This window comes from Solanum stenotomum, chromosome 3 (genome assembly GCF_019186545.1).
Source record: "Solanum stenotomum isolate F172 chromosome 3, ASM1918654v1, whole genome shotgun sequence".
Lineage (NCBI taxonomy): Eukaryota > Viridiplantae > Streptophyta > Magnoliopsida > Solanales > Solanaceae > Solanum > Solanum stenotomum.
This window is the reverse complement of record NC_064284.1, coordinates 15,410,486-15,429,361: the sequence shown is the minus strand read 5'-3', so window position 1 is coordinate 15,429,361 and position 18,876 is coordinate 15,410,486. Positions and strand designations below refer to the sequence as shown.

General features: G+C 34.4%; 2 protein-coding genes across 2 annotated transcripts; one reads left to right on the top strand and one right to left on the bottom strand.

The window, feature by feature from the left end:
* Positions 1 to 3,822: 3,822 nt before the first annotated feature.
* LOC125859747 (inositol-tetrakisphosphate 1-kinase 1-like) lies at positions 3,823 to 5,297 on the bottom strand. The gene is made up of 2 exons (XM_049539561.1): positions 4,780 to 5,297; positions 3,823 to 4,519 (listed from the first exon to the last, which is right to left on the bottom strand). Exons 1-2 carry the CDS (start codon positions 5,125 to 5,127, stop codon positions 3,857 to 3,859), a joined length of 1,011 nt encoding a protein of 336 aa, XP_049395518.1. The 5' UTR covers positions 5,128 to 5,297; the 3' UTR covers positions 3,823 to 3,856.
* Positions 5,298 to 6,493: 1,196 nt separating this feature from the next.
* On the top strand, positions 6,494 to 17,102 carry LOC125859754 (uncharacterized). Its single transcript, XM_049539567.1, has 14 exons — positions 6,494 to 6,889; positions 7,364 to 7,546; positions 8,714 to 8,863; positions 9,604 to 9,821; positions 11,046 to 11,328; positions 12,231 to 12,365; positions 12,564 to 12,682; positions 13,429 to 13,585; positions 13,699 to 13,945; positions 14,043 to 14,119; positions 14,846 to 14,965; positions 15,596 to 15,726; positions 15,856 to 16,030; positions 16,480 to 17,102. The coding sequence occupies exons 1-14, from the start codon at positions 6,593 to 6,595 to the stop codon at positions 16,801 to 16,803; spliced, it is 2,616 nt and encodes an 871-aa protein (XP_049395524.1). The 5' UTR covers positions 6,494 to 6,592; the 3' UTR covers positions 16,804 to 17,102.
* Positions 17,103 to 18,876: the final 1,774 nt, after the last annotated feature.

Here is an 18,876-nt window from a genome sequence, read left to right as displayed (position 1 = left end):
GTCGATTTAAAATTATTGTTCTTCCAAAAGGACAAAGGTATTAAGGGCATCTCATCTTGGAGCTCCAAATTATCACTTTTTTGCACGTTTCATTCCTCATTTCCCTTTACCTACCTAAATTATCACCCCCGTTGTATTTAAATGTACCTCGGTTCTGGGTGGTTCATTTGTGAACATGCAGATTGCAGGGTGTAGAATGGTTGTTTATTATCTGAAGATAATATGCTTAAGTGAGTGAGGAACTAATAAAGTGATATGGTACATTGATGTCACTGGATCCTAACATTCGTTATCTTTAAAAGTGAAGTTTACAAGCACTTTCCATTCATGTTCCTTGACCTTGGCAGTCATTCCGGACTAGGTGCCTTATCAACTGCCCAAAGCAACTACACAAAGTTTCAAACTCTCCACACCTCATGTTTTTCAAATTCACACTGTAGGAGTTCTTTTTCGTTTCAACATGATCTTTATGCTGCCTAGACATTCTGTATAACATTGAATAAATTATTAAATTAGTTCATTACTAACGCCTAGAGTCTACAACTAGTCCATATGATTATATTGCCATGGGAAGTAGCAAAATGGCTAGGATGTTGATCTGATAGCAAATTAAAACGACTCTGCTACAAGCTAGGTTGAACTCAAGCAGTAATACCCCCTTCTGGGAACATCATCTTTGGGTGCGGTCAATTCCGGGGATCCTTTTTTTTTTTTTGAGAATAGTAACTTGAGTATTAAAGAAATAAGTTCTAGGTTATTGCCAAGGCCATAAATACAGAGAGAAAGGACAGCAGGAGCATCTTCAAATTCACACTGTAGGAGTTCTTTTTCGTTTCAACATGATCTAGACATTCTGTATAACATTGAATACATTATTAAATGGGGTTTTTGTTTAGTTTTGGGGTTTTAATATAATTCTAATTGCATGGATCTTATTGGCGAAAACAAGGTTACACCATTATCACCATTACCATCATTATCACCATTGGATCTACATCAACAAATCCACAGTTTGTAGTCTATGAGAAATAGAAAGGTATATATATTTATAGATCTAGTATTGTTACCTGGTTTATTGCAGAAATACCCCAAAGCTAGCTAGGGAAGATGATCGGCGTAACCTGCAATATAGTTGTAGTTGAATCTTGTCTCTCAAGCAAGAACTGGTTGTTCATGAAGTATAACCCAGATAAGCCTATATATGAAAATATAGGCCTTCAATTCAACTTTTTGATTGTTCCCGAATTACGATTCGCCCAAAAAGTTGATTAATATTTCAAATAAATTTTTATTATTACTAACTAGATTTTGGGTTTTTCATAACTAATGAAATTTTTATGTTTATGAGAAAAATTCTACTTAAAAATTTAAATTAATATTCAAAAAAGCTTTAACTTCATTTATATGATTTTATCTCACATGGTCAAACAGATCCTATCAATTTCAATGTAACAAATTAAAGTGATTTATCTCAAATGGCGAAACGGATCTTGTCAATTTTAATGTGAGTGAACGGAAGGAGTGTTTTATAAATAAATTATTTCAAGAAAATCAATTCAAAGTGAACGAAAAGAGTAATATATATTGTTTTTGCATCATATTAATATTTTTGAATATTTATGACCGAGAGTGGGAAAAAAAAAGCAACTAAAACCAAAAAAGAAGAAAAGGATGGAAATTGTTTGATTTACTTCTTTCTTGAACATGTCAGTGGCATATTACGTATCATCTTAATATAATTTAAGAGTTTCTTTAGATTATCTAATTAATAGAGATATAAAAATAATTATGCATTTATATAAAAATTGAAACTAATAACAAGTGTCTTAATTTTTCAAAATAAAGAAGTAATCTAATAATAAATACAAACATTTACTTACTAATTTTGCGTATTCAGTGTTAAGTTCATCTTATTCTATAGTTAGATTCTGCAATAAATAATATATAGACAACTCACTAGAGCAACGATAGAGTAGCAACAAAAATGAAGAAGGCAAAAGGTAGAAACTAATTTTGGTGTTCCTTCATAGATCTATGAATTTCGTCTCTACACTCGAAATTCCACTTTCCTCTGTTTCATTCAAGTAAATTAATTTCGAAAGCATTCCGCTATAAAATTTTCATTTCTAAAAAAGTCATATTTACTACGTTAGGTTGAAAACTTATAAATATGTCTTCCGATCGCTACACTTCTATAGCAATTTTGAATAATTTTACTCGGTACGTGACATTGTTTGAGCAGGACAAAACGTAGTACATTCATTCTTTGTTTTCATATTTAAAATATAGCCTTTTTTTTGTTTTTACTCTTCACTGTCTGAAAGTCTTGATTAAATTCACATCGCATATTGTAGGGTTAATTCAGGAGTGATGCTGCAAATATGATTTTCTCCATATTCAGGACTCGAACTTGAGTTCTATAATTAAGGGTGAAATAATCTCATTGCACCACAACCTATATTGGTTAAAATATAACTTCAAAAGTTATAGTACATGTAATTTTCTGATTTAGAAAAGCTTCCGATAAATGTGTATTGTATATATAGTTTTCTTGCTTTTCATTATGTTTTTTTTTTTTTAAATATCTCCAAGGATGGCAATGAGGAGGTGCAGGGTTTGGGTGGGTGGATTGAACTTAACCCGTAAAAATTTTAATCCGCTCCGCCCGGTCTCGCATAACAACTTTTTTCATTTTCATTCGTCCCGTCCGGCATAGACTCCCCCCCCACCACATAAACCTTCCCTGTATAATTTTTTTAATATAGTTTTTTTCTAGTTAAATTTGATACTAAAAATATAATTCATAAAAATAAACTCATTTTTTCACGAAGTTGTATTAATTCAATAGGATAATGAATTGAAAAGTTATTTTTTAGAGGTCAATTGGGAAACATGTAAGAAATTGTATTATTTTTTATTGAACCATTTTCATTTACTATCTTGAATATTTTAGTAGCTTTTAATAAATAATGTTTTATCACTCATGTAAAAAGTTAAAATTAAATTTGAACCCACATAAAATCATATTTATCCGCAAATTGCCCTGCCCCACATTAATTTTTAAAAAATCCACTTCATCTCGACCCACATCCCACCTGCCCCACACAACCATAAATTCGCCCCGCATAACCTTAAACTCACTCCACACCGCATCTGCCCCCGCCCCACTGCCATCTCTGTCTCCTTACTACAATTAACAATTTGATCGTAGCTCGTTTTAATTATCAAATTAACAATTAAATAATTATATGTATTTTATACTTTCTATGTTTTAATTTGTTTTTTTTATTCTTTTTTAGTCCATTTAAAAAAAATGTCTTTTTTTCTTTTGTGATAAATCTTTAATTTCAACTTTATACCTTACAATTCTCTACAAAATTAATACTCATCTGTAGCGAATAAATTGGAGATTTTTTTTCTCTTTAACTATGTTATTTCCCCCATATTCGCTAAAATAAGTTTCTACTAGTTATATTGTTGTGGAAAATATTATTTTAAGACCGACAAGTAGACATATTGATATTGTGCTGCTATTTTTTTTATTTTCTATTTTAGTAAAAACGAGGCAAATTCTGAATTTTAAGTTAGGATAAATGAATATATAAAGTGTATTTCGTAATGGTTAATTTCACAAACAAGCACTCAATTTTTGCCTAATGACAAAAAAGTGATCAATGTATTTTTATAACAAAATGAAGATGCCACTTAACTTTTAAGACTACAAGCTCAATACCAGTCCATAATCAACCTACACCATTACAAGCAGGAGAATTTAAACAGTAAAAGTTTAATGATTAAAATTGATTCAGTCATTTGTCACTTCGATTCGTTTAAAAACAAATCATAATCAGCCTAGTTATAAATTGTTTCTATTCGAATCTGCCTCCTTGTTCTTATTCTCCATCTGGTCCGAGTTACCACTCTCTCTGGTTCGCTTCTGGTGTGCAATATCAATGAAGAAATCAGTTAGCACAGTCTCGAATTCGGGCATCTTAGCATAACCAGGGAAGTAATTGACATCAATTACAAGATATCGAGTTCCAATTCTACTGTCCCTTAGCATATCAAAGTTAAATAGATGCAGCTTCAGAGCATCCCTCATCCGATTAGCCACTTCGTTTACAAAGCTCAAAGGCGGCATTTCTGCCGCCTCCATGAGCTCTGCAAAACTCTCGTGATCGCTCTGATTTTGAGCAGAAAAATTAGATACCTGATAATTCTCTGAGGTGCTAGTGTTCAGTTTTTCATCAGAGATATCGGTTAGTGACTTCCTTTTCACGCATTTCACATGATCTCCTGCTACATAAACTTTGAAAATGACTCCACCGTGGTTCACGAATTCCTGTAGCACAATTGGAGGATTTAATTTTGTTAATTCGTTTTGGTTTAGGATTAAAGACAATTGGTGTGAATTTGCAGCGCCAGCTGCTATCAACGGCTTGGCAATTACGGGAAACTTCAAGCCCTCACGAGTCATAGCGTCCTGCAGAGATTCCGATGAATCGTCCGAAACGAAAACCTGCAAAGCAATTATTGAAGATTACAATCTAGAGATATCGATACGAATCTCCAGTTACTAAGAATGCATAAATAACTAATTTCGAACTCTGTAAACTGTCGTGTTTTCAAATTCAGAATCTATAAACTTAAATTCTGAATCCGCCTCCTCTCACTTTCCCAACTCTCATAGGTGGATTTTGGCTATAGCAAGGGAGGTTCAATTGAAAAATTCCCCTTTTCCTCCCAAATTCTCTCCAACGTAATAGAATTAAAGAAAACCTGTAAAGGAGTTTCGAGATGCTCGATTTTCAATTCGTTGACGAATTCGAGCATAGAGACTCGATTCTGGAGCTTCTCGACGGCATTTACAGGGTCAATTATGAGTGTAGTAGGGCTCTGGAGGGAGAATTCTTCGAGCTGTTTCCTCCACTCTGTGTCATATAGCTTGTGAATGACGCAGTCAAAGGGACCTTGTTCGATCAATGGCTTGTCGAGATCGATGGGGATGAGATCAACGCCTCGATCTCGGGCATGAATGACCAGAGAATCTTTCATAAAGGTGTTGATCTTTTGAGATGAAAGAGCGTAACCAATAAGAAACCTGTTTCCTGCTAGTGATTCAGACATGGTTGGCTACACCACAAATGAATAGTTGTTGAGAACAGAGATGAAAAGCCAAGAAATGGTGCAATGAAAAGAAGCTAAAACAGAGGGATTATGAGTCAATGCACAACATGCTAATGGTAGTTGAATATAAAATATGACCTCCAACTTAATTTTATATTTGTGGAGATTTCTATGTTATAAAAATAAGTTGAAGTGTCTAAATACTCATACTCAAAATTAAAATGTTTGACTGATAATTGCGATCAAATTGAAGTTTCTATCTATGTTACAAGTTGCAACAAAGAAACATGGCAATAGAAAATTAATAGCTTTGATTACAATTGTATAATTTAGAATAAGCAAAAATAGAGAACATGACGATATAAAATTGGTACTTAGCTTTATTTTCAAAAAAAGTACAAGTGTAAATGCGAATACTGAAAAGCAGACTACATGCTCATATCTTCGTTTAAAAGAAAAAAGGAAAAAAATTACACTTGGTGGCCAGGTAATGTGTTTGCATGTTACCAATCTTTTAAGCGGAATATATTCTTACAAGTTAAAAAGTTTCAAAATAACCTTTAGTCTTATACACTTTATTTAATCTTTTATATATATAATATAATTTTTCAATAAAGAATATTCGACTGACCACTCTTTACTGTCTAATAAATGGGCAAGAATGGCTACATATCTAGATCTTTAAAGATGCACTCACGAGAGCTATTTATTCAGATTGTACTAACACACCTTAAGAAAATCGACTTTGGTCATACCAAACTACAAAATTAATCCATAAGATGAGAATTATCCAAATCATAATAAAAAAAAATCATACTATTGTTAACGAGTTGATGTGGGACTAAAAAAGACATCCTAATTGAGGAGGGAGACATCAGCCACTCGTATTGCATACACAAGTCTCGTGATTATTCGTTATATAATAATCTATCGTAACACAAAAGGTTTCATCTGTACTAAAAAAATACCCTTTCATCTTAGTTATGGAAACTAAAAATATTTCTCTCGAAATATGTGTTATTTTATAAAATTAAGATAAAATTAATTTGCCTTTAATATTAAGTGATCTTAAAAGTAACCCTACTTGATTACATAGCATAGATTTGTAAATTTAAGAGTTCAAACCAGTATTTGTTGGTTGATATAAAATTATTCAAATACCAATAAGATTTCCTTACCCTTAATCTTCAATAAAGTAAATATTTATTGTGGAGAAATAAAAATGAATTAATAAGTTTTTTTTTTTTATTTTTACTATAGTGTATAAAAAACATTTTTCAAAAAGGATAACGCGACATTTATAATTAAAAAAAACAGAAGGACAAAATTCTATAAACCTCTAAAACCCTAAACCCTGTCCCTGCTCCGCCCTTTAACGCACTGGCACACAAATCTTCACAATTTACACAGTGGGTGGTGTTCGTGAATTTCGCTGCCCCAAAACAAGAGGAAGAAAGATACTAAAATGGCGTCAGTATCATTGAAGAAGAGTTACAAGTGTGTGCAGTCTTTGCAGCAGTTTTATACTGGTGGGCCTTATGCGGTTGCTTCAGATGAATCGTTTCTTGTATGTGCGTGTGATGAAAAGATAAAGATTGTTGATTTATCAAACGCTTCGATAAAATCTACAATAGAGGGTGATTCTGAAGCAGTGACAGCTCTTGCTCTTAGCCCTAATAATAATATCCTCTTTTCTGCTAGTCATAGCCGACAGATTAGAGTTTGGGACCTTTCCACGCTGGAATGCATACGCTCCTGGAAGGTAATAATCTTGAAGTTTTTAGCTTTACTTGTTTATGATACAAGGTATTGAGTAGGGGAATTGAACTGGTCTAGTTGTTGTCTGGATTAGGGAATGTATTGTATCATACTGTATTGTTTAGTGAAAACAACCTTTAGATAGATTATATCGTTTTCCCGTTATACCTAATGTCATACATCAATAATTTGAATAATAAACCTACAATAAAAAGTATTGAATAATAAGTAAAAATAAAATGAGAAAAATGTAGTAACACAAGGAGGCGATCACACCAAATCAATTATTACTCAAAATGAGACTTTTCATCCCTACGATAGAATAAAATTTAAGCAACAATCAAAACAAACATTGTATTTAGACTAACGACAAAATACAATGAGTAACAACCATCTAAACAAGTTGTTAGTAGGTGGGATAGCTAGCAGAGTATTTGCTGTTCTTTCTAACTTGAATGTTGACATGTGTCTTTTACAGGGGCATGAAGGACCTGTAATGGGCATGGCTAGCGATGCATCAGGTGGATTGCTGGTGACAGCTGGGGCTGACAGGAAAGTTCTTGTGTGGGATGTCGATGGAGGCTTCTGCACTCATTATTTCAAAGGTCACAAGGGGGTTGTCACCAGCATTATGTTTCATCCTGACCCGAATAGGCTGCTGGTGAGATTTGGATTGTTATAGTTATTGGCTTGCTTTCTTGTCATATTGAACATGTAAAAGAATCACATTTTTTCAGCTTTCTGCTTACATAGCTATACCAGGGTAGAGTGTTTATTTCCTGGTTCATTGGGCTTCCCATATTCCTTTTTCTTTGCCATGATTTATTTTGTGCTTCCTTTGAACATATTTGAGGATTGGAAGCATTTACTGTGCTACATGGACCCGGCTACTGCTACTTTGCCAATACGAGTGTGTATAACTATACCGTATGACTGAGGGCATCATTTAGCTAACTTTAGTGATAATACTCAAAAATATCATGCCTGTGTACAATTACTCAACATGAGTATGTCAAGGCAAATGAAATATCTACACCGTTGTGAAAATAATATCATCCATTGTCACTGGAACATTCATTTTTTAAATTACAAATTGCACATCAAGGAAGTTGATTCATCCTCCTAGATTTTATTGTGTCATTTTTTTAAAAACATTTTTTTGATATGGATATCCATTGCACATCATTATCCTCTGTGAATTTAACCTTTCCAGTTCTAAGCCCGGATAAAGAATGAGGGTTGCAAACTGTAGAGGGTCAACCACCAGCAAAAAACTAGTCAAATTATGATAAATCCTCACAATAAGAATGGATATACTAGATTCATGTAGTCCACTTCAACTGAGATTGAGGTGTTGTAGTAGTTGTTATATGTATATCCAATTTTCTCATGATGCTCTAATGGTCTCTCTTGTCATTGTTTCAGCTGGAAATGGTGACTCTTTAACAAGTCCATGTCAGCCAGGGCTTTTGTCTTGTAAACTTTTCTTTTTTTAATGATGTTAGAGCTTTCTAGACTAGTATTAGAATTAGAGGATGAAAATACAGGAGTTGTGAAAATCTCCCTTTATTTAGCTGGTGAAGTTTTTGTTTCTAACAAATCACTGAGGTTGAGCGTTTTTATTGTAGCTATCTATTAAGAAGCTTTTGTTATGTAGTTGTTAATTGAGTCATTTGCTGTACTTGCTCCCCATATTTACTAAAATAAGTTTCTTTTAATTATGTTGTGGTGGACATTCTAAATTCTACCCTTTTTGACTCTGGTTTCTCTCTGTCTTCTTTTCTTCTGGTTGAACTAATTGGCTCATTGTTTATGTGTATGTCTATAGCTGTTTTCTGGTGGTGATGATGGTTCTGTAAGGGTCTGGGATCTGACAGGTAAGAAATGTCTGTCAACGCTAGAGAAACATCAATCAGCTATCACTTCCATGGCAATATCTGAAGACGGATGGACTTTGCTTAGCGCAGGGAGGGACAAGGCATGTTCTCCTTTTACTCATCTGTTTTTCCCATTTTTATATTTGAGCGGGGCAAGTTGAGAAAGGCCTGATTGCTTCTGAGGTCATAAATAAACTAATGTGGACTACAGGGAGATTAGCTTTACTCATCAAGGCCTTTAAATTTGAATACAAGAATCTAAGCAGAGTGTAGTAGCTGGCATCACGCAATGTATAAGCTGGTTTAGAGCTTCTAACTATCCTAACAGAATTCGTCCCCCAAAAAAGAAAAATCTTGGGTTTCCAGATTGATATTATGTTATCAACAAAGAAAATGTCACCTTTCAGAATAGAAGGCATGAACATACACCTAACAATGAATTAAACTCCTTTTTCCTTTTTTCGTTTTGGAGGGAACTTACTTGTGAAGGTATGCTTATAAAAATTGGATCCATAAGGAGTTGTGTACTCAATCCCCCCAATTCTGGCATGGCTGTAGTTTAATCATTTTTATATCTTGGCCTTGCTGAGAACCAGGTAATTTCTTAGATTTTTTCATGCTGGCACAGAAATCTTATCTGTTTGCCAAAACAATGCCATCTTAGTTGTTAGATGGCCTATATACATGCTAGCGGAGACTTCTCTCATGCATATTACCAATCAAATGTTTTTGTTGAAAGTCATCAGCTTGAAAGTGTTTTTTTCTTCTTTTTCTGATTATTCTTCATGATGACACCTTGAGTGCCAATTAAAACACTTTCTGATACTAAGACTAATGACAGGTTGTAAATTTGTGGAACTTACATGATTATGGCTGCATGACCACCATACCAATGTTTGAGTCACTTGAAGCTGTGTGTATAATTGGTCCAGAATCTCCTTTTGCTGCATCCCTGTCTTCGTTGACATATCCACAGACAAAGAAGAGAAGTGATGTACCATCAATTAATTTCATCACTGTTGGCGAGCGAGGATTGGTTCGGATATGGAGTGCTGATAGGTACTTGGCAATCACTTTAAAGTTCTTACTATGATCTAAAATTTAAGCCAGTCGAAGCTTGAAAGATGCAGTAATTTTGCTCTTTAGTTGCCTTCTCGGATAGCACTTTCTCTAATCTATTTTTTCTGAAAGTGTTACTTTTGTTGGTTGATTTTTCTTGCCGAAAGTAACACCACTTGTCACGTGCCACTCTTGTTATATACTTTCTTGAAGATGATGAATTAGAGATACATTTTCAATGCTAATGCTTACAGTTTATAAATCAGTATATGCCCAAACCTTATTAGTAGACATTTCAGTCATGTGATTTCTGCATTTTTGTAAGAGTCCATGACAATCTAAAACAAAAAGTAGGTGAAAACAAGATGCATGGTTTGTGAAAATCTTGATAATTAACTTTTGGGCTCTTTACTTTAATTATTCTAATTAAAATCTGGTGAGAGAGGGTTTGGAATGATTTCATTGGAGAAGGACTTGGAATATGTTTACCATATGTCTGCACCTGTTGTTGCTGGTGGGAGGTGGCATATATCCTGCAGAATTAGTTAAAGTGCGCACTAGCTGGCCCGGACACCATGGCTATCGAAAAAAAGGACTTGGATAATGTGGAATATAAGTTATTTAATATATTAAATAGTTTAGCGAGATAGATTTATAACAAATTTATTGTCCTTTTTCCCCCCTCCTCCCGAGAGGATATGTCCTTAAGGTGGTTGACCACCCTTGGGTACAGAATTCACCCAAATAATTTATGGTAATGAAAAGCAAACCGCTATATGCATTATACACATTGTCTGCTATGCTGAGCACGATTAAGTACTCTTTCGGCAATGTTCCATAATCTGTGAGGATTCTTTTTGCAGAACTTTTTGAAGAGGAAAGTATACAAGAATATGGTAAATGTATGATATGATTAACTCTAAGAAAATTGTATATGATTGATCTAATTGTGAGAAGGATCAAGGATGGAAGGGTGATGAACCAAAAATGAACTATGAAAAAGTAACCAAGTTAAAAATTAAGCAAGAGAGGATATGTAGCTAGTGTGTTCAATCGAGAATTGTCCGAATTATCAGGTGTATGGTGAGGGTCGAACAGAACTTGTGAGTATCACTGGATGGATAATTTATTAGTGGTGTGAAGAACTTCCCCAGCATTCTCTGTTCAATATTTTGGCTTCAATCCTTTTGGATTACTAAATCATTTAATTTGCTTGTGCAACAGGGCACTGTGCCTTTTTGAGCAGAAATCCTCCGATATTGCTGTAAGCTCTGGCGATGAAGAATCAAAGAGAGGCTTTATTTCTGCTTTGCTTATGCCTGCAAGTCAGGAGTTACTTTGTGTTACAGCTGACCAGCAGTTTTTTCTTTATTATCCGGAGGAATCTGAAGGTAGTCTGAACCTAGTTCTTAGGAAGAGGTTTGTTGGATACAACGAAGAGATTGTAGATATGAAATTTTTGGGTGACGAGGAACAGTTCCTTGCTGTTTCGACAAGCGTAGAGCAGGTCAGTTCTGCAATGCTTTCCTAGGTGTAAATTACTGAATGATGTATAGAATAGGGCTGATAATGGCAAGGTTAGTGTGGGCCGCCCATCTTGAAGTTGCTCTTCGGCATTTGACTTCCTTGAATATATTTTACTGAAAGTTAGATTTTAATGAAGTATGGGGTTTATAGAGGAGAACATTGTTTATTTGAATATGGCTATCAAAACCATGTTATAATATCATACTTGTGGATTACCAGGATTATGTTCATGAGATTTATTGATCAATTGTTTTGCAGCAGTTTTTGGTTGGTTAAGTGGCCTTGAACCTTCATTGAGCCATATTGAGGATGTTGCTCTCTGCTCCATTCTCATTTGTTGTTTCACAACTGATGTGAACTTTGATATGCTAGATAGAAAAATGGTCCTAAAAAAAATGTTACTGTTTTGCCTGCATTTTTGGTAAAAATGATTTTTATTGAAAAGTTGCTTTGGCCTCTATTCTTACATATTTACTGAACCCATGGACATTTATCATTTATCTAAATGAATGAATGAGAAAGGACGCTTCAAAAATGATTTACTTTATAATTTGTTCTTATAATTTTATACATTTTTGAAGAATATCAATGAATAAGCACTGAGTAGATTCTTTCATGTTCCAATTAGTGTCCTAAATCTAATAGTCCAAACTGTTCTCTTTATCTCTCCGTTTATTTTAAAAGCCTCCTGTCTGAAGAGAAAGCATGCAAGTCTAGTACTCCTTTATTTTTATTTTTATTTTTATGTGACGCAAGATTAAGAAATTGGCCTTGATGTCTGTATCAAAGTAATAGTTGGAATTTACTTTTGATAAAGCAGTCCTAGCATCATTCTTAAATTTACACTGTTTTCTGAGATGCTAAAACACTGCATATATACAGGTGCGAGTGTATGATCTTACATCAATGTCGTGCTCTTATGTCTTGGCTGGGCATACTGATGTTATTTTGTGCCTTGATACCTGTGTATCAAGCTCTGGAAGAACGCTTATTGTAACAGGGAGCAAGGACAACACTGTAAGTCTGACTTATCTATTTACTGTTACCTTTGTCAAAAAAAAGTCTGACTTATCTATTTCTGCTCTTTAGACATGCAGCATTTGATGCATGCTTTTGCTTTTAATCTTTATCTGCCAGGTTTCCAAGATATGTATTTTGCTATGGAAGATTAGTATAATTTTTTTTTCTGCTATTCTGATTCTAGTGTTTCAATAGGTTAGGTTATGGGATTGCCAGAGCAAGGCTTGTGTTGGAGTTGGCATAGGTCACATGGGAGCTGTTGGCGCTGTTGTTTTTTCAAAGAAACAGAGAAATTTCTTTGTGAGTGGTAGCAGGTAAATGATTATCCCTGATCACTGTAGTGGGCATATCCTTCTTCTGCATTTTGCATATAAATTTGTATTGAGAACAGCATCTTAACGACCTCGTCCAATATAACTTAGCATATAAATGACCTTTTAAAAAATCAAAATTATGTGTCCTAGAAATCTATTTTCAGCTTCATTGCAGAATTTTAGCTCACAAGTAGGAACTTTGACATGACTGTCCTCTAGTTGATTCTTTATAAGAATTAAAACTCTTATGTTATACAAAGAACAAATCCCCAAAAAACTACAGGTGAATGTGACTGAATCATCTTGGTGACGCGAGCCTCCATGTTATGAAGTAGATTGATCAGATCCATGTATCATTTGGCTCTTGAATGAACCCATCTAACTCCTAGAAACTTTTGCAATAATTATTTCTGAATTACAGTGCTCAACTTTTTTTAATCTAGTAATAGATTACTCACTATGATGCTTCTGCTTTCTTGATATTTGAAGTATGTACTATGATGAGGATTTAGCACCAAATCGAGTTTGCTTATGGCTTTGTTGACTTGAGTTGATTTTCTTTTTTACCAGTTCTGTGCAAATAAACCTGTATTTGTACGCCATCTATTTTTACCTATAAACTGTATACGTCATTTTTTGAGGCCTCAAAATCTGTTACGAGATGTTGATTGTTGAAGAAAAATAGTTTAAAGTGTTCCCTTATCATATCTTCTAATAATTATATCTTTCTTTCTGAATTCTTTCAGTGACCGTACTCTAAAGGTATGGAATATGGATTCTGTCTCTGACAACAATGAAGAAGTTCTAACATTGAAAGCAAAAGCAGTTGTAGCAGCGCATGACAAAGATATTAACTGTTTGGCGGTAGCACCAAATGACAGTCTTGTTTGCAGTGGGTCTCAGGTTTGTAACATTGAGACAGCTGATTAAAGCTTGGCATAGAAGAGCTGCAACATATTTGCATCTTATGCTTGTATATTTTCTAAATCTTTCTTCCGTTCTTGTCATATTACTAGGATCGTACTGCTTGCATATGGAGAATTCCAGACCTAGTATCAGTGGTTGCACTGAAAGGGCATAAAAGGGGGATATGGTCTGTGGAGTTTTCACCAGTTGATCAATGTGTGATGACAGCTTCTGGAGATAAGATGATAAAAATTTGGGCAATATCTGATGGAACATGTTTGAAAACATTTGAAGGGCATCAATCTAGTGTGTTAAGAGCGTCATTTCTCACCCATGGCACCCAGATTGTTTCTTGCGGTAAAATGACATTCTGGAAGCCATTGTAGCATTATTTTTGTGTTGATTTGTCTGTTCCTCGTCGCCTGTTTTTGCTAAATAATGACTGTTTCTCCAGGTGCTGATTGTATGGTGAAGTTGTGGACGGTTAAGACCAATGAGTGTATTGCAACTTATGACCAACATGAGGAAAAGGTGCTCAAATTTTATGTCAATTTATATCATTTTCTTGTAAAAGAGCATTACATTATCTCCACCCTCAAAGATCCAATTGTTCTGAGTTAATGAGCACAGTTAATTTGGTTGTTGACCTCTGCTATCGTTGATATTTATACAACAATATTTGAGTGCATGACCAAAGATTCGATGAATGCTTTTCTTCAACTGTTGTTTGAATTTGACACTTTCTTGACAACTGAGAAGCAAAGGTTGTGTCTGCCTGTTTATCGACAAGGTGGCTCCCCAGTTAAAATTACCTGCAGTTTCTAGAATGGTACTGAAATTTGAAAGAAGTGGAAGAATGGGATGAGAAGCTCTGAGGAAACCTTAAGGAAGCTTGAGTATTCAGTTCTCAAAAAGAGCTGTTTACGGACTTGGCATATTCTTGGATTTCATATGCACTCTGCATGAAATCACTTCATTAGCTGCTGCTTTCTGTTACCACATATTGTTAGGTCTTTGAATGTGATTGTAAATTCTCTCTGTTGAGAGTTCGTTGTCTATTTGACTGAACAATTTTGCCTTCTAGTAAGCATCATCTTTACAATGGTAGGTGAGCTAAGTCTGCTAGTTCAGTGCTTTACACACAGAATAGTTGTTGACACTAGTTCATTTAGTTAATTCTTGTCAGTTGCTTCTCAGATTTTTGCCACACAGATGGGATTAGTAATATCTTGTTTTCTCCTCTAATTTGCTCTCCAGATTTGGGCCCTGGCTGTTGGTAAGAAAACAGAAATGCTTGCAACTGGCGGTGGTGATGCAGTGATCAATTTGTGGCATGACTCAACAGCTTTAGATAAAGAGGAAGCTTTTCGTAAAGAAGTGAGTGATTATATCACCTTTTCTCTTGAAATGATATTCATTGAATAACATTGGTGGGTGTTACGTGATGAAAAATAATTCTGCCGTGGCATAATTTCAGCAGAAGAAATGAATTCTTTGTTAATGGGTGTTTTTATGCCCCAGTGAGGTCCTAATGGCTTGATCACGCTGGACTTTGTCTCTCAACTGTCTAGAGCGTTTCTTGAAGGATGCTCTGCTTTTGCTCTAGCTTTGTAATTGCTTCAAGGAGTACTTGCAGTTAATCTATCTGATTAACAATACAAACCTTGTCACTTTTGGTCTGTCTTACTAAATCTGTTGGGAGAATCTGGGAACTATTTCTGTGAACGATTCAGGATACCTATGGTTTTACAGCCATATCAGTAAAATAGAGATAGTTAGCTGGGTGCTATGAGCGGTTTTTTCAAATTATATTATACTTCCATTAAAGGAGAACAAGACCTTGTTTGTTTCTGATGTGGTTATGTCTGAAAATTTATTACAGAACTTCATGTGATGATATCATACATTTATTAAGGGAGAACAAGACCTGGTTTGTTTCTGATGTGGTTATGTCTGAAAATTTATTACAGAACTTCATGTGATGATATCAATATGTTGCTTGTGCAGGAGGAAGGCGTTCTAAGGGGTCAAGAGCTAGAAAATGCTTTAATAGATGCTGACTACACAAGAGCAATTCAGATTGCATTTGAGCTTCGCAGACCACATAAACTTCTAGAGTTATTTCGTGAACTCTGCAGGTGGTCTTGACTTATCCATTTTTCCCCTGTTTTTCTCAGTGATGTCCTATTTGTTTGTTTCATTTTTGGTTATCATGGTGAAAATGCTATCTTAGCACGAATTTTATCTAACATCTAAGCTCTTGCCAGGAAGAACGATATGGATGATCAGATTGGAAAAGCTATAAAGGCTCTTGGTAAGGAAGAGCTTCAGTTGCTTTTGGAATATATCCGGGAATGGAACACGAAGCCAAAGTTTTGTCAAATTGCGCAATATGTTCTTTCCCGGGCATACAGTATCCTCCCAGCTACCGAGATTGTTGAGGTACAGTTGTGTTTTCCCCTTAAATACTAAGTAGAAAATTTGGTTATAAATTAGAAATAAAAAAGTGCTAACATGCTTCGTAGGTTCATTGCTATTTTCTATACAAGCAAAGTCCACTAACTGGCCAGTAAAAAACTTCATAAATATTTCTCTGTTGCCTTGACAGGCGTTCAAAATGTTGTCATATGCTATAGTCTCTATCAACAAAAAGTGATTTCATATATTAGCTTGGTGTATTGGTCTTTTCAGTGTTGGAGTTTTTCCTTTTTAGCAAGAACATCCATTTAGTTGATTGGCTGGCTGGTTGACGTTGATCTACATGCTTTGATTAGACATACATTTGACTTAACTCTAGGCACTGGTCGTAGCCATTTTGCTCTACTTGAAACTAGTTTTTCTTGCCTAATGTTTTCCGTAGAGATCTTACCCTTTTCCATCTCATTATATAGGTACCGGGATTTAAAGAACTTCTTAATGGTCTTATTCCTTACACTCAGAGGCATTTCAATAGATTAGATAGATTAGTGAGAAGCCTATGCATTCTCCAGTATACTTCAGCTGCAATGTCAGTCATTCAGCCAGAAGGTAATGAAGGGAAAATGGAGGGCAAGGATGCCAAACTTCCTAATGCTGCAGATATCGACGAGTTAAGTGATATTACCTCAGTGGAGGAAGAGCAGCACCATAAAGAATTGAAAGAAAAGAATTCTTCAAAAAAGCGAAAAAACAAATCAAGACATTCTGCTAGTAAGAAAGTGAAGGGGGGTGACTAACACGTTTGATTCAGTGGCGTAAGCTGTTGTATTATCCAAGTAGTTGAGCTAGTTCCTTCCCTATGTTGAGCTTGATGTTCCTGATCTTCATTCAAATGGGTTGCACATGCAAAGCGCGGGAGGAATATCCGTCATGTATCTCCTTCTCCCGCCTATTTTTTTTTGTTATATTAAAGTCCGTAGAATACATCAGTAATTTTTAACTACTGTAAAGATATTGTGTTGCAAAGGAAAATTTTTGGTGAGTGGTAGTGTACACTAACCCCTTTGTATTTCAAGGCACTCATATTTATTGTTTATTTCAATTTTAATCTTGAGATGTTGGGTCTGAGTTCTGCTATAGAAATATTTTAGTAAGAAGTGCTTTCCCTTTTAATGTGTTTTACGAAACATCAACTTCAATACAAATATCAAACACATGGCACCGTAATTAAGAAAGTGGAACTTATATGTTAAAATGGGAATATTGACCATTGTATATATGTACATTGATATGATTAGGAATAATTACTCCATTCAAAGTGGTGTGGAGTAACCAATGGCGGATCCAGGATTTAGAGTTCGTGGGTGTCAAATAGACTTATAGATTAAATTAATTTTATATTTGATTGAATTATTCGTCTTTTCGATATATATCATAAATCAATCAATAAAATATAAATAATAAGATATTACACTTTTATTGAGTATTTAATCAAATAAAAGAAAAGTCAAAGGAGTAATAATGTAATTAATTTAATTTAAGTCAATAACAATTATAAAAAAAATAAAAAATTGTGCCAGCTGTTTTTCCTTAAAAAACATGCTTGGAGCCTTTTTTTTTCTTAGAAAACGTATGCAGCAAATTTCTCAAAAAAATTAATACAAATGGGATTTGAACCCGCAACATCACCCTTCTAAAGTTGCCCTCCTACCGTGGTACCACAAGCCAGTTGTGTTCTATGGGTGGCACACTTTATATTTATATAAATATTATATATATATACCTATGTATATATAGAGTTTCCGTCGAAGTTCGGGGGTGGCGTGGCACCCCATAACCCTTCATAGATCCGCCACTGGGAGTAACTATTTTTCACTTCATGTAAATAAAAAATAATAATAATTGCCAAAACCTGAGGTATGTTTTCTGTTTTTTTTTTATTTATTTAATTCAGATTATCGATTTGGTACTATTTATCTATTTTCTTTGATACCCTTAGTCAAACATCCATTGACCATAAAGGTAGCATCTACCGCATCTTATAGTATGTGATAATTTTATATATGCAATAATTTCAAAGTCTCATTTTTTAAAATTTTATTTTGTATTTTATGTTGAGTCAAATAGAATCTTCTATGAGTTTATTTATAGTTTGAAGCAAGTGACCTCTCAAGATTTGAATGGTTGATACTTGATATTGATGACTATAGTATCCAGTAAATATGGATCTCATCGTGCTTATATTTACTATCGTTTGATCATGACTAATTTTTTTAGGAATTGAATTCCGTAAAATATTATAAATGTTTTTTAGAATTTAACTTTTGAAGTTGATTTTTTTTTTCACGTTAAATTACTTGTGAAATTCAAAATTATAGTCATAACTAAACTAACTACAATTTTCAAATATTATTTTTACTTTCGAAAAAACAAAAATCTTCATATTTCATGTAGTCTCTTTGCGTGAGGCACATTCTCACATTTCTTGCCTTTTTTTATTTTATTTTATGACAAGGGAAACCCGCAGCCGCTATCCTTTGAGTGCGCACAGGATAAAAACCCCACTCCTATGCAATAGCTCGTAAATCACATAGGAGCCCACACTAGGCAAGCCCGGTGCGACGAACTCGACCCAGAAGATAAACTGTTTTGTCGTGCCTATTCTTTATCAGGATAGTAATTACAATAAAAGACGAAATTATTCTTTATCGTGCCTATTAATCCATGAATTTAATGTCTTATTTTATCTTGGTAACAAGAAAAAACTATGATATAATTGTAATTTTCTATTATCTTCATTCATTTTTTTTTTTTTGTCAAACTTTCAAAACTCAAAACTTAATTAAAAAGAGTTTTACATCACCAAGTAG